At 43.0% G+C, this 13,843-nt stretch overlaps 1 protein-coding gene across 1 annotated transcript; it reads right to left on the bottom strand.

Annotated features, from left to right (window-relative positions):
* Positions 1-919: 919 nt before the first annotated feature.
* On the bottom strand, positions 920-13,790 carry NUBP2 (NUBP iron-sulfur cluster assembly factor 2, cytosolic). Its single transcript, XM_081965944.1, has 7 exons — positions 13,709-13,790; positions 7,528-7,646; positions 4,563-4,761; positions 3,486-3,640; positions 3,158-3,268; positions 2,479-2,548; positions 920-1,620 (listed from the first exon to the last, which is right to left on the bottom strand). The coding sequence occupies exons 1-7, from the start codon at positions 13,725-13,727 to the stop codon at positions 1,475-1,477; spliced, it is 819 nt and encodes a 272-aa protein (XP_081822070.1). The 5' UTR covers positions 13,728-13,790; the 3' UTR covers positions 920-1,474.
* Positions 13,791-13,843: the final 53 nt, after the last annotated feature.

Below are 13,843 nucleotides of genomic sequence, written 5' to 3'. Positions count from 1 at the left end.
GACTTATATACAGCTTCCCAGTGCTTCCCAGCCCTCTCTAAGCACTTTACAGAGTCACCCTCTTGCCCCCAACAATCTGGGTCCTCATTTTACCCACCTCGGAAGGATGGAAGGCTGAGTCAACCTTGAACCTGGTGAGATTCGAACTGCCAAACTGCAGGCAGCTGTCAATCAGCAAAAGTAGCCTGCAGTACTGCACTCTAACCACTGTGCCTCATATCTGGTTGGGAAAAGCAGATGATCATGTACTCAGTTAAATTCTGGATGCCATTTCTCCCTTCTAGAGTGTTCTTGCCTTTCCTGAAATATCCTAACCTTAATTTACCAACATTTTAATTTTTTTCTGGAGTTTCTCTTGTGTCCTCACCACTCAGAGGTCATTTTTTCCTTGTCCTTTTGGAGCCTCTGCCTCAGTTCTGTCATAAGACCTTCTAGCAATTGCTTTTATCTGGATGAAAATTAAGAGGAAGTAGTAGGGATTTCCCCCCTTTTGCTGTCATAAAAGCTAGAAAGTGAAAATATTTCAGGATTCATTTGTGAAAATTAAAAGCTTTTACATCATGGGATAAGTTACAGCAGTAACTTATGTCTTCCTGGACACTATTATCTCTGTTTTGCAAGAGGCAAACAACAGCACAACATAAATATGCAGAATGTGGAAGTGAGAGGCTTAAGACAGAGACGAAAGGTTACATTACCTTTTTAAAGAATCCACAAACTGCATTTCTGGATAATTCCTATACAGGGAAATCAAGCTGTTTGTGGTTTTCTAAATTATTGCCTTAAGGGAAGTCCTCCTGTCGTACAATCTGAATTTGGCACTGTATATATAGGTATATATATATAAAAACTTAGGCAGCACCAATACAGGTTACTTGTATACGAAAAATAAAAGAGAATACACATGAACAAGCCTTGATTGCAGTTGAAAACAATTTAATAGACAATTCAGTTATTTTTTTAAAAAAAATCCTGAGTCATGATCAATTCTGCACAGCGAAAAAGAATGCCAGCTTTTGAGTTTCACTGATCAGTCACTGACATTCACCAATTTTAAAGGCTTCGATGGACGGTGACAGAGGGGGAGATCCCGAATGTAAGCACCCAGTTTCGACGGTCAGTCTGTCTGTCCGTCTGTCCCAGAAACATGGATCCAAATAATGCTATTTTCTCATGGGTAAAACAGTACCACATTGGAGCAGAGTTCTTCATGGGTGAAACTGAAATAATTGAAGGGCTGACAAAATGAACTGCAGGATAGATCACTCCAAAGCACGCAGTGGGTCCCTCGTTTGCCAGGGCAAGTTTGCACCAACAGCCACTCCAGTGATCATGATTTGCTCCACTGAAGCCCGGTGCTGCAGAAGGTTGCTCTCCAAAGGTTGCTTCTCCCACTTCCTGGTCATGTTCATTCCCTTCTGCTTGAGCAATGAGGAGACGTTGGCCATTAGGAACTCCACTCTTGGTTGCTGCCTTAGGAACTACAGGTGGAGGCCTCAGCCAAAAGATGCTTAGCAATATCAGTCAATGCCGAAAAGGCTAAGCTCTTGGGAAACTCCTGGAGAAAGTCTCTGCCTTCTTCCAAACTTTGGGTAAGTTGTGGATCCAGAGGGACACAGCCTGTTGAAAGGAAAATACCAAAGTGAACAACGCTTTTCTTCCTTCCGTCCTCCAAGGGAAAGTTAATGTGTCCCTTTTTTCATTTCTGATGCCAGGGTTGTTGGTCTACATCTCCTGTTTTCTCGTTGACCTGGTTTAGATATTATTTGCTAAGGTAAGGCTGGGTTTAAGCACGGTGCCTAGAAGAAGGCACGACTGGCAGGGTTTGCAAATTATGCTAAGCAATAAACCACAATGGTTACATCCTTGCAACTTGCTAACGTAAAACCAAACACACCACATCATCATCATCATCATCATTATTATTATTACACAATTGTATCACAGTGGCCAGTTGTTTCGCCGGATTTGGCATTGATTACTACTCGGGCCCCACCCAGGGGCCTAGGATGTCGTAACGTATTTTCGTAATATACGTGCAGATCCAAGCAGTGCAGCTTTTTGCATTTGACTGATGGTGATTTTGTCAAGTTTTAACTGTTTTAAATGTAATTCCAGTGCTTTTGGAATAGCACCCAGTGTGTCGATTACCACTGGAATTACCACTGCTGGTTTGTGCCATTATTATTATTATTATTATTATTATTATTATTATTATTATTATTATTATTATTATTATTGGCGTGCTGTGTGAACCTAGCAAGTTACATAAAAACACACAAATGGCTCCTTGAAATCTGTATTTCCCCCAGCTGCAACTCTAGGAGAAATTGCAGGGTAAAAACGATTGGCAGTCGGTTAAACAATATGGTGTTGAAGAAACTATGACTGTTCTCCACAGAGGCGACCTTGGATAGTGTGGAGTTTGCAGTTATGTCTGCTAGTTACTAGTTAATATTCAGTGAGCAAATAACTCACCCAGGAATGGGACACCCGCATGTTTGGCCAGTTCTTCTCCACCTCCTTTGGAAAAAATATTTGTGCATTCCTGGAAGGATAGAAAACTTGGTTATAAAAGCAGGTGACGACAAAGGCTCTATTTGCAAAAAGGAAGATGGACGGAAATAGAGGTCACAGCTGCTGGAAAGCAGAACATCGTTTTGCACACGTTCATACAGTTATGGCCTTTCTTTTCCTATATGCAAGAAGAGGGCAGCTGCAAAGGACAGTTGGATCCATCCTGTAGGTCACAAAAAGACCCACCAGCTCCTTGGATGAGAAGTGAAACATTTTCAAAGAAAAAAACACAAGAAAGTCCAATTGCCTCTCGGAAAAGTCCCTTTGGGACAACCATGACCGGGACGATGGAGAATCTCCATAGACATGTAGCTGTCACTAGTTTACTTTACTTTACTGTCACTGCGCGTGGTACAACGAAATTAAATGCCAACTTTAGTGTACATTATAACTATAAAAATAAAAACACAAACATACATCCTTTGCTTTCTATACAATTGAAATTGAAAACCCAAAATTGCATTATACCATAGAATTCAATATGGTTTCTGCCCTGGGATAGAAGCTGTTTTTCAGCCTATTTCACTAATTTCTGCAGTTAGATCCATGGGCCAATCCAGGCTTGGAACCCAACTCTCACCGAGCAATGGGGACAAGCGAAGCCGCTCATGTTCTCCACAATCCCGAGGACCCGAAGACCGGTTTTCTTGCAGAATGTCAGTTCTCGCCTTACGTCGCCCACTGCCACAGCCTACAGGAAGGAAAAAAAATCAGTTAAGGGGCAAAAAAAACTCCAAAGCATGAACTGCTTTCGTAGAGAAATGATCACTCGCCAGCCACCCTTTGCAGCAACAATGGAACGTATCTTCTAAAGCAGTGTTTCTCAACCTTGGAAACTTGAAGATGTCCGGACTTCAACTCCCAGAATGCCCCAGCCAGCATCGCAAGCGGCGGTCGGCGCCTGTTACCTGAGGTGTGGTCACCAAAACTGCCCCAAGAGGTTTAAAAGGCCGGAGGGATTCTACTGTGGAGATGTGCTCATCGGAGGTCCCGGGGGGCGTGTCCACAATCAAGAAGTCAAGTTCTCCCCAGGTAACGTCTGCGACGAATTGCTTTATTAAAGCTGCAAAGATGCAATATGCAAACCAGGATCACATATGAGAGGATGAGAGACACATTTCCCTAGTTCTTCACTCAAGTGACACAGGTTAGTCCTCGATTTGCAACAGTTCATTTAATGACCGAAGTTACGTCGTCACTGAAAAAAAACCCTGACTTATGACTCTCTTTTACACTTATGACCATTGCAGCATCCCCATGGTTACGTGATCAAAATTCAAGAGGCTTGGCAACGGATTCATAGCGTATTTTTTGGAGTACAAGATGCACCAAGATTTTGAAGAGGCAAATTTTAAAAAAAAATCTGCACTTTGCAGACCTCCCAAAAATGGCCTGTTTTTCACGAAAACAGGCCCGTTTCCCCCCAAAAAGGGCATGCATAGCATTTAGGAGGCTTGTAGAGTGCTCCTGGGGGGTAGGATGGGGGCAAAATTAAACAAAAACCGACCCGTTTTCTACTCATTTCTGCCCTCCCCAGCCCCCAGGAGCACTCTGAAAGCCTCCTAAAGGCTATGCAGGGCCATTTTGGTGACGGGGGCGGGGTTTCTGGAGGCAAAAAATGTTGTATTCAGTGTATAAGACACCCAGATTTTCAGCCTCTTTTTTGAGGGAAAAGGGTGCATCTTATACTCCGAAAAATACGGTATTTATGAGAGTTGCAGTGCCCCCTGGGTCATGCGATCCCATTTTGTGACTTTCTGACAAGCAAGGTCAATGGAGAATCCAGATTCACTTAACAACCGTGTTACTAAGTTAACAGCTGCAGGCATTCACTGAACGATTTATGTCAAGGAAGATTGCAAAATGGTGCAAAACTCACTTAACAAGTGACTCGTTTAGCAACAGGAAATTTGGGGTCAGTTGTGGTCATAGGTCAAAGACTACCGTTACTCGCTTTGGAGGGTGGCAGCTGAAGCATGCCGTACCGTTTTTCTTTGGTCCTCTCCACACCACGGCGTCATCTGGCTTCTCCAGAAGGAAGCCAATGGACATGAGGGCAATGCTTTTGTCCTGGTCCACGAAGACTGGCACCCAGCCACTGTCACACTGGTGAACATCTCGGTCCTGCACATTGAGCATGCGAGGGATGCTGGGGCCACACAGGTCCACATCGAGGATCCCGACCTAGAAAAACAAGCAGTCATGTTCTGAAAGAAAGATCTCACAAGGCAATAATGGTGGCCCAGTGGTTAGAAAACTGCAGAGTATTGCAGGCTACTTCTGCTGACTGCCGGTTGCCTGCAATTTGGCAGTTCGAATCTCTCCAGGTTCAAGGTTGACTCAGCCTTCCATCCTTCCGAGGTGGGTCAAATGAGGACCCAGATTGTTGGGGAGCAATATGCTGACTCTGTAAAACTGCTTGGAGAGGGCCGTGAAGCACTGTAATGCGGTATATAAGTCTAAGTGCAATTGCTTCCAACCCACAGTTCAGACACTATTGTTGGTCTGCAAGGAGAGCACAGGTTTAAAAATAGGTGACTACTGAATGTCTCGAAATGTTGGCATTCTCACTTGAACTCTGGCAAGGCTTTGGCCAAATCATTTAATCTGGCAATTCCACAAAGTTGAGGTCATGTAAATTGTAGTTCCCTACGGACACTACATGATCTCAACGAGTAGAAAATAAGGAATAGCCTTTTAAAACTCCAGAAGCCAAATCATCAACCCAACTAAATCTAGAGTTGTCTTTGGTTGGAAAATGTGTTGCTGGAGGAAGCAAGGCAGAAGACCAAACCGAGAAATAACCATGCTCTTCTTCTGAGACGGCTTGAGTGGGAGCTATGAAACAGTTGGGTCAAAAGGTACATCCTGTCTATGCAAAGCTCAAAAGGTGGAGCAAATAATCTTATCACGGATACCTCTTGCGTTTCACGGATCTCCTCCTCCACTATACAATAGCTGGCAAACCTGGAGTCCTCCCAATATTAGACCAGCTGCATTCAATCTCAACAAGTGCAGCCAATAGCAAAAAAACCCTACATCCCCACGGCTCCCTGCTTTGACTCGCGTTGGACGTGGATAATCTATCTCTCAGAGGCTGCACTTTGTAGGACCTGTCAAATTTTTCAGCTTTCAATTTTCAAACTTTAAATGTAAAGGTTCCCTCGCACATATGTGCTAGTCGTTCCCAACTGTAGGGAGCGCTGCACATCTCCGTTTCAAAGCCGAAGAGCCGGCGCCGTCCAAAGACGTCTCCGTGGTCATGTGGCCGGCATGATTCAACGCCAAAGGCGAATGGAACGAACCTTCCCACCAAAGGTGGTCCCTATTTTTCTACTTGCATTTTTACCTGCTTTCGAACTGCTAGGTTGGCAGAAGCTGGGACAAGTCACAGGAGCTCACTCTATTATGCAGCGCTAGGGAGTCGAACCACCGAACTGCCGACCAGCTCAGCATCTTATCCACTGAGCCACCGCGTTCCAAACATTAGGGGTGTTCAAAATTGGTGACATGCCTTGGGGATTGTAAAGATATTGTGGTTTATTTTAATATAATTTAGATGTGCTTGGTAAGTAGCTACATAAATATAATAACTTCTGAATATTATTTTTGTCTCATTAACTTAGTATCTAAGGTCTGCAGTAGGCAGGGCAGAGTTTTTCCTTTTATTGGGGATCTGGAGAGCTCAGTTTGATGCCAGGTTTATTCTAGGGCCTATCACAGAGGCTTTGTATGTTTTCCACTTCAGGACAGCAGGAAACCATGCCACTTATTTTGGCCGATTGAATCAGCATGATCTCTATAGGGAAAGGAAAAAAAAAACCAGGATCCAAGTGCAGCTTTAATGCCTCACGGTATCCACCGTGCCTTAGAGGGAGATGACTCATGCCATCCGCTTCCTTAAGCCGCCTTCAGTCCAACAGGAAAGGAAGCTTCCTATGTTGGATGTTGAAAACCTTCCGTTTCCCAACCAGCTGGGGGTAGTCATAGCAGAACACAGGGAAACAAGTGGGTATCAAATCACAGTCTTGGTCTAATAAGCACGGCACTACCAAAGAGGTCAGTAGATCTCCAGGTCTCAGCTAGAAATCCCTTATTTGCAATACAGCCTACATCAGGGGTCTGTGGTGTGTGTGTGTCTCCAAACTTACTTCAACTCCCAGAATTCCTCAGCCAGCCATGCTGGAGAATTCTGGGAGTTGAAGTCCAAAAGACTTAAAAGTTCCAAAGTTTGGAGAGCCCTGGCCTACATCATAGGGCTGGGTGGGGTAACCCGCAGCCCTCATTTCTCTTTTGCTGACTCCCCAAAAAGCTTCCTTCAAATCACTCAAAATTCAGAGCAAATGACACTGCATGTCAGTGGGATTATGATCATGGTTAAAGAAATAATTCTAAGTAGGAAACCTTAATGGCTGAACATCTCAGGTTGCATGGCTAAATCTGGAAGCCCAAAGTTTTCTGTGTGGTGGTGATGGGTTAGGGCAGGGATGGCTAACCTTTTTGTTGTTGGGTGCCAAAAATGCAAGGGTACACGCGTGATAGTGCGCGATGTCGGCACTCTTAATGCAAAGCACGCCCCCACATGCGCATGTGCGCACAACACCCCCCACACACACACACGCGCGTGTCGCACTGCTCACCTCCAAGCTGAGCTCAGTATTTCCTCCTGGGGGGCTAGGGGAGGCCGTTTTCGCCCTCCCCAGACTTCAGGAACGCCTGTAGAGCCTGGGGAGGGCAAAACTGGCCTCCTCCGGCCCTCCGGAAGGTCAAAAAACAGCTGGCCGGTGCGCGCATGCAGGCTAGAAATGACGGTTTGTGTGCCGGTGGATATGGTTCCGTGTGCCACCTGTGGCACGCGTGCCATAGGTTCGCCATCATGGGGTTAGGGTTGGGGGGGCAGGGAGGAAGTGCTTTAACTTTGGCACTGTACTGTCTTGAAATGGCACATACCTTTTTCCCAGCATGCTTGAAAGCCAAAGCCAGTTCAGTGGAGATGGTGCTCTTTCCAACACCCCCTTTCCCTGACAGCACCAGGATTATATGCTGGACCCCAGCCAAGTTGCCTCGGTCTGACAGGAACAAGAGAAAATAATTGACATAAATAAAAGACATTTGACAGAAATAGAGAGAGAGAAAAAGGAAAAACCGGAGATGAGGAGCGATCAGGTTTGCCAGAATCAAAGGCAACCCCAGCCTTCCTTCCTATTCTGACAGTGGATTGGAATGGCATTCTGCAAATTCCTATAACTGTCCCTGTTGGTCAAACTGTGCCCCCATTCAAGGGGGTCTGGGGCAAAATAAACTTAAGGTCTTGTCCTTAAACAGGCCAAATTTAAGAAGAAAAGAAAAGAAGAAGAAGCAGAACTGTGTTTAAGCAAAATCAACAAGAATCTGGTGCACCCAGAAGAACTTCCAAAATCAAATGTACTTATCATTACAAGAGCACAAGACTCTGGGCTGGTTTAGCTACTAAAGCTAATAAAACTTCCACTGTGGAAAGGCAGTAAAATGCTCTTCTTAACGGCAGTGTTTGGGTCCCTAAGATTATTTCAAAAGAGATGAAGCTGAAGAGCCATGCTGCAGACTCTGAAACACAAGTGTGTGCAATTCATGAAGCCACTCTTCCCCTATCCCCAAACATCCAGCAGGGCAATGATTTACCAGCGCCAAATACAGTAGATATGGCCACTTTTATATTCCCCAAAGAAGCCAGAAACGGCAAAACCAACACAGCTCTTCTGTAAAGAGGTGGTTGCAGAAGGGACAGGAAGTCAAGAATGGAGTCACATCCCACACTAACCTACATGGTTCATTGTGGCTTGACTAAGCTGCAACTGGCTGGATCATACAATGCACTAAGCCAAAGAAAAGTTACCATTTAACCTGAACGAATACAACATTAACAGCCTTAACTGAAATGAATCAAAACTTGCACCATGGACTACAATTCCCATCATTCCTGCAGGAAAACAGAAGCTGTCACACATCAGCGGGCCACCGAACTGGAAAACTGATCTAATATGTGAAGGCATGCTGCAAGCAATCAATGCACCTTTTCCCCCACGACGTTCTCCGTAAGTCTAAGAAAAGATGGAACTCCTCTAAGGAGATACCTGTTGGTGTGATGTATGTGTGTGCATATGCTCTGAATCACCTTTTCCTCTTTTCAAGTCTGGATTGCTGCATCCCCTAATGCAGGGGTGTCCAAACTTGGCAACTTTAAGACTTGTGGACTTCAACTCCCGGAATTCTGGGAGTTGAAGTCCACAAGTCTTAAAGTTGCCAAGTTTGGACACCCCTGCCCTAATGAATAGTTCTGAATGTAAACTTGCAATCCTTATTGTTGGCCAACAATGGACAGGTCAACCAGCAACTAGGTTGATGTATAACTTCACCCTACATGGCAACTTCCAGATTTGGGTGTGCAATTCCCAGAATTTACCATCCACATGGCTTTGCTGGCTAGGAAATTCTGAGACATCTGGATTGTATCAAACTGGGAAAACAATCAAACAATGTAAAATTTTAGATTGGGGAGGCTGCATATCTAACAAAAACATTTAATTCTCTGATTTATCACCCAGACACTCTCTGTATGGGCTACATTTTCACCAAAGCTTGTATGTTTTGACTAAATCACCCAAGGTCAAATGAAAAGAAGCCAATTCCTTGGAACGAGATCAGAGAACAAACAGAGCAACTGTTCTCTTAAAATGATGCCCGCTCTACATTTCCTGCTTCTATATATTAAAAGTGTTATAAGCAAGATTAGAAAAATGAAATAAACAGATTAGCTAGGAAAAAAAGCAAAAAGATAAACCTCACAATTCTGAGCACAAGTGGATAGACAACAAGCTTAACCGGGCTATTGAATTAACCCATTTTTAGAGACTGTATAATGGACTGGCTCATAAACTCACCAGAAAAATTGGGTTTGCAGAATGTATGAAATTATACAAGACTAATCAAAGCTGAAACCATTTCTACAAAGCTGTTGAATGCTGCATCGGGGCCTGATCTGGTGAAGCAAAAATAAACCCAAGCTGACTGTATCCAAATTCAATTATTTAGATTTTGTTCACACCGAAATCGGTGGCCATTAAGCAACTTACTTCACTGATGTCAGTAGCAACCAAGTTCAGATAATTTGATTTTGATCCAGACCACCATTAGTGCTTTGGAATATATACAAGCAGTCCTCAATGATGACAGCAAATAAGCCCAAAAATTAGGTTGTTAAGCAAGACAGTTCTTAAGTGAATCTGTCCCATTTTGCGACTTTTCCTGCCACAATCGTTAAGTCAATCACTATAGTTGTTAAGTTAGTAATGCAGTTGTTAAGTGAATGTCAGTTGCCAAGAATGTGATTTTTGATCATGTGACCATGGAGATGTTGCAATGGTTGGGTAAAAAAATGGTCATAAGTCACTTTTTTTCAGTGCCAACGAAACTTCGAATGGTCATTAAATGAACTTTTGCAAGTTGAGGACAACCTTTATTACTGATTGCATTGGAATGAATTTCTGAGTAACATTTCAGAGGAAAAGTCAAGCCATATTGGAAGAATGAAAGTAATTTAATGATGTCTCCCTTCACTGGCATATTTAAAATCGAAGGTTCATAAATTTACAATTTACAACCAGCATGCCCTACTCCTCTGCTATCCATATTCACAATTCTCTCATTTAACAGCTGCAACCGGTAATAATATTTGCAACACTTCCTATTATCTGGGGGAAGCCAAGATCCAAGACAACATGTTGATTAGAATTCCATGGCTTCTCAGTCATTGGGCCTTATAATAAAGACTGTCCAAGATGTAAACACCTCTAGTGTGTGATCAGAGAAGGAAAAGGTGAATAAGTATGTAGATGTTGAGTCACCCAGGAATTTCCTGCAATTTAACACGGCTAGGGCTGAAGAACATCATAATAAGTTACTCAGCTGCATTATAAGAGGAAGAAACAGTCTCCTGGACAGAGAATTTTGAACACCTCAAAAACGTATTAAGAAAATGAAACCTAGCAAACGGGACTCCTGAAACCCTGATGGGAGACAAGATATTGAGTGGGACAGCAGGACGTTGGCCCAGAAATGGAATCTTCCATGACATTGGCGGAACTCATCAGAAAATCCACAGAAGGTAATGTTGGGGTGATTTGCCTCTCCTTTTTCTGAATTCTATTCATTCATCTAAATACTAAATTCATTGGGACAAAAGTTCAGCTTTCACATTCCTGCCATTCTTTTTAAAAATGGATGTATTGTCATCCAAAGAGAATGCCTTGATGAGGACTTTGTTGTCAATAGGGAAACAAGAAGTCGGGAACGGGAAAAAAAACAATATTCAACAGCAAAAGCCAGCTAGTGAAAGTACAAGATGTCCTTGATTTACGATCATTAGTTTAGTGAGTTACAATGGGGCTGAAAAAAGTGACTTATGACGGATCCCTGGTCATTCTCATGTGATTATGACCTTCCCAACTGGCTTTTGATAAGCAAAGTTAATGGGGAAGTTGACAGGAGGTTGCAAATCATGATCACCTAACAAAAGGATATAAAATTGATGCAGTGGCATGATGCCTCACTTAATGAGCATAAATGTTTCAGTCCCTATTGTGCTCATATGTCAAGGACTACTGTATTAATATATAAACAGCACATTGACATATCATATTTTGATCCTAATGTTCATTTAAAAACTTAGTCAACTTATATGCTTTTCAGAGACTGGGCAACCTCTATGGAGTGGGGTGGCAGAATCACCAGAGAGAAGTGGAGAATTTTTTTCACACTTTTTAAATTATATATTTCTTGGTGGTATTAAGAGCTTGGGATCCATCAGCATCATATCTCAACATCACCAGCTAGAAAAATGTTCCATTATCCCATTGCTGAAATTGTTGCCAAATTCCATTAGCACAATCTGGAGATCCAGATGGACCACATCCAGACTGATGGGTAAATAAGCAATGTAAGCAACATATACATTTAAGCAAAATATTAGGCATGAAATGTGATAATGAATACTAATAGAGAATATTTGTAACTCGAGGTTGAACTGTGGAGTCTAATGAACAAGTAAAATAAAAAAACATGCATTTTAATTTTGTTTACATTATGCCTTAAATGAATTTGATTTCTCATGTAGTCCTATAAGGAAAATCTCAAATAGAGAACGAATTATTGCAGGAACAGCTGACTAGCTTAAGGCTATAACTGAAACTCAGAAATAAATGCATGACATCTGTGCTTTAAATGCTTATGCCATCTGGTCTCTCTCCCGATTCTCCCCGGCTTCTACTCCAATTAATCACATGAGTTTCAATTTAATTAAATATACTCACATTTGTTATGTCACTATTGGCATAATGGATTTAAGTGATGACAGTATCTGGAATTCGGTGAGACCAGATTTAACTTTTCACTTGGCCATTAGACTTATAGCAGCAGTGCCCAGCAGTTCCGATACATCAGTTACCTGATCAGAAAAACCTGGCTCACCGAGTGTTATTGTTTGATCACTTATTGTCTATTGAAAATAACTCTGCTAAAAAAATGAGTTATGACTATTTTTTTTTGTTTCAAAGTTAAGAATTGTAGAGGTTTGTCTCCTAGGGGCTTCATTCTCACCTTTAATTCTCCTATTGGTGACATCACCTTGCCAATGAATAATTTCCTGTACTCTCCTGTAGAAAACTCAGGGAGTATTACGGTTTGCAGTCTCTCAGACGTTAAGCATCCCTGCATCAAGGCAAAACTTTAGGAAATAGAAACATCAGTCCTTCCTGTCGATGCTTCTCTTGAGCAAGAATGTACTGCTTTCCAATGGTTTTCATTTCATGCAACTGCAAAATATTTTGATCTGTTATTATTTTTTTAAAAAGCTTTTATCCACTGTGGATATAACCAAGACATATTATTAACACCATCAAGGGAGTAAATATTAGTTTGTCCTGATTTATATCCCAGGAATCTCGTGTGTGTGGTTTAAGCAGGTGCCATAGGTATTACAAATGAATCAGAAGAGGTTCCAGCCATTTAAAAAATATAATTGAGCTTCCCACTTCAATTTCATTTTCTCCCAGTCTTCTCTGTGCAACTGGATTGCCATGTGGTTGGTTATAGTTTCATGGGCACACAAAGGCAATTTGATGTTGTGATAAGGAAGGAAGGGCAGACAGGTTGATTGCAGTGATTGTGTAAGTGTACCACAAGAAAGAAAAAGGTCTAAATCTGGAATAAAAGCCAAAGGGTTGAATCATGTATCTAACATGTAGGAAACACAAGGGTTGTGTTGAAGTAATGTGCTGCATCAAAACCAAAAAAATTACAACCAATACTTTTAAATGTACTAATATTTTTAAACTTGGCAACTTTGTCTTTTTAAACTTTTTTTAAGCTTTAAAAAAAATCTTTGCTTTAAAAGTTTTTAACTTTGGCAACTTGAAAACATACCGGCTTTCACACCCTCCCATCTTAACAGTTGCCAAGACTGAAAAAACAACAACACTGCGCTCATGCAATACAGGTAGTCCTCGATTTACAACAGTTCATTTAGTGACCGTTTAGACCAGTTACAGCAGCACTGGAAAAAAGTGATGCATGGCCGGTTTTTCCCACCAGGGATGCAGCTTCCCCACGGTCACACGATCAAAATTCAGTCGGACACGACTTGGCAACTAACAACAATCACAACCACATTAAAAGGCCATAACCGTCAGCGACACCGGTCTGGTTCAACCCACCCGCTTGGAGACCAGAACCCGGGTTCGCAGCCCACCCTCAACCCAACTGAGGCCTGACACGCGTGTTTGGCTTCAACTTGTCGTGTGAATGGGGAAACCACCTTTCCCCGACTGAGGGGGCGATCCCCGGTTCACCCCACCGCCCGGCTCCGAGGGTCCGGGCCTTCGTCTGAGAGGATCCTCGGAAGGTTTCCCTCTCCAGGGCGGCGGGTTGGATGGAGGACGACAGGGGAGGGAGAGGGGAAGCGTGACCGCCACATTCGTCGGGGGAAATCTTTCTCCCTCATGAAGCAAGAACTTCACCTGTTGAACTTCCCTCATTGAAACCTCCCCCCCCCCCAACAACAACAACAACAACTAGGCGCCTTCCCTCAGGCACTCACCCTCCTCCCCCTTCTCCATGTTGCTTCCGTTCGACTTCCCCAACGAGATGGAGTGACACCGCCGTTGTCTAATCAAGCCTCCCTCCCGAAAAACCGCCCCCTTTTCTTTACACCAATAAAGGAAGGCAGCCGCGA

This window comes from Natrix helvetica, assembly GCF_964273705.1.
Source record: "Natrix helvetica genome assembly, chromosome: 13".
In the NCBI taxonomy this organism is placed as follows: Eukaryota; Metazoa; Chordata; class Lepidosauria; order Squamata; family Natricidae; genus Natrix; species Natrix helvetica.
This window is presented reverse-complemented; position numbering and strand designations above follow the sequence as displayed.

What these genes read in the sequence shown, in the direction of transcription:
- NUBP2 (XM_081965944.1), bottom strand. An exon ending in TCAAGCATGCTGGGAAAAAG is followed by an intron (nt 4,762 to 7,527) that starts GTATGTGCCATT and finishes TTGTTTTTCTAG; the next exon opens with GTCGGGATCCTCGATGTGGA. An exon ending in TGCGGGTGTCCCATTCCTGG is followed by an intron (nt 1,621 to 2,478) that starts GTGAGTTATTTG and finishes TCCTTTCAACAG; the next exon opens with GCTGTGTCCCTCTGGATCCA.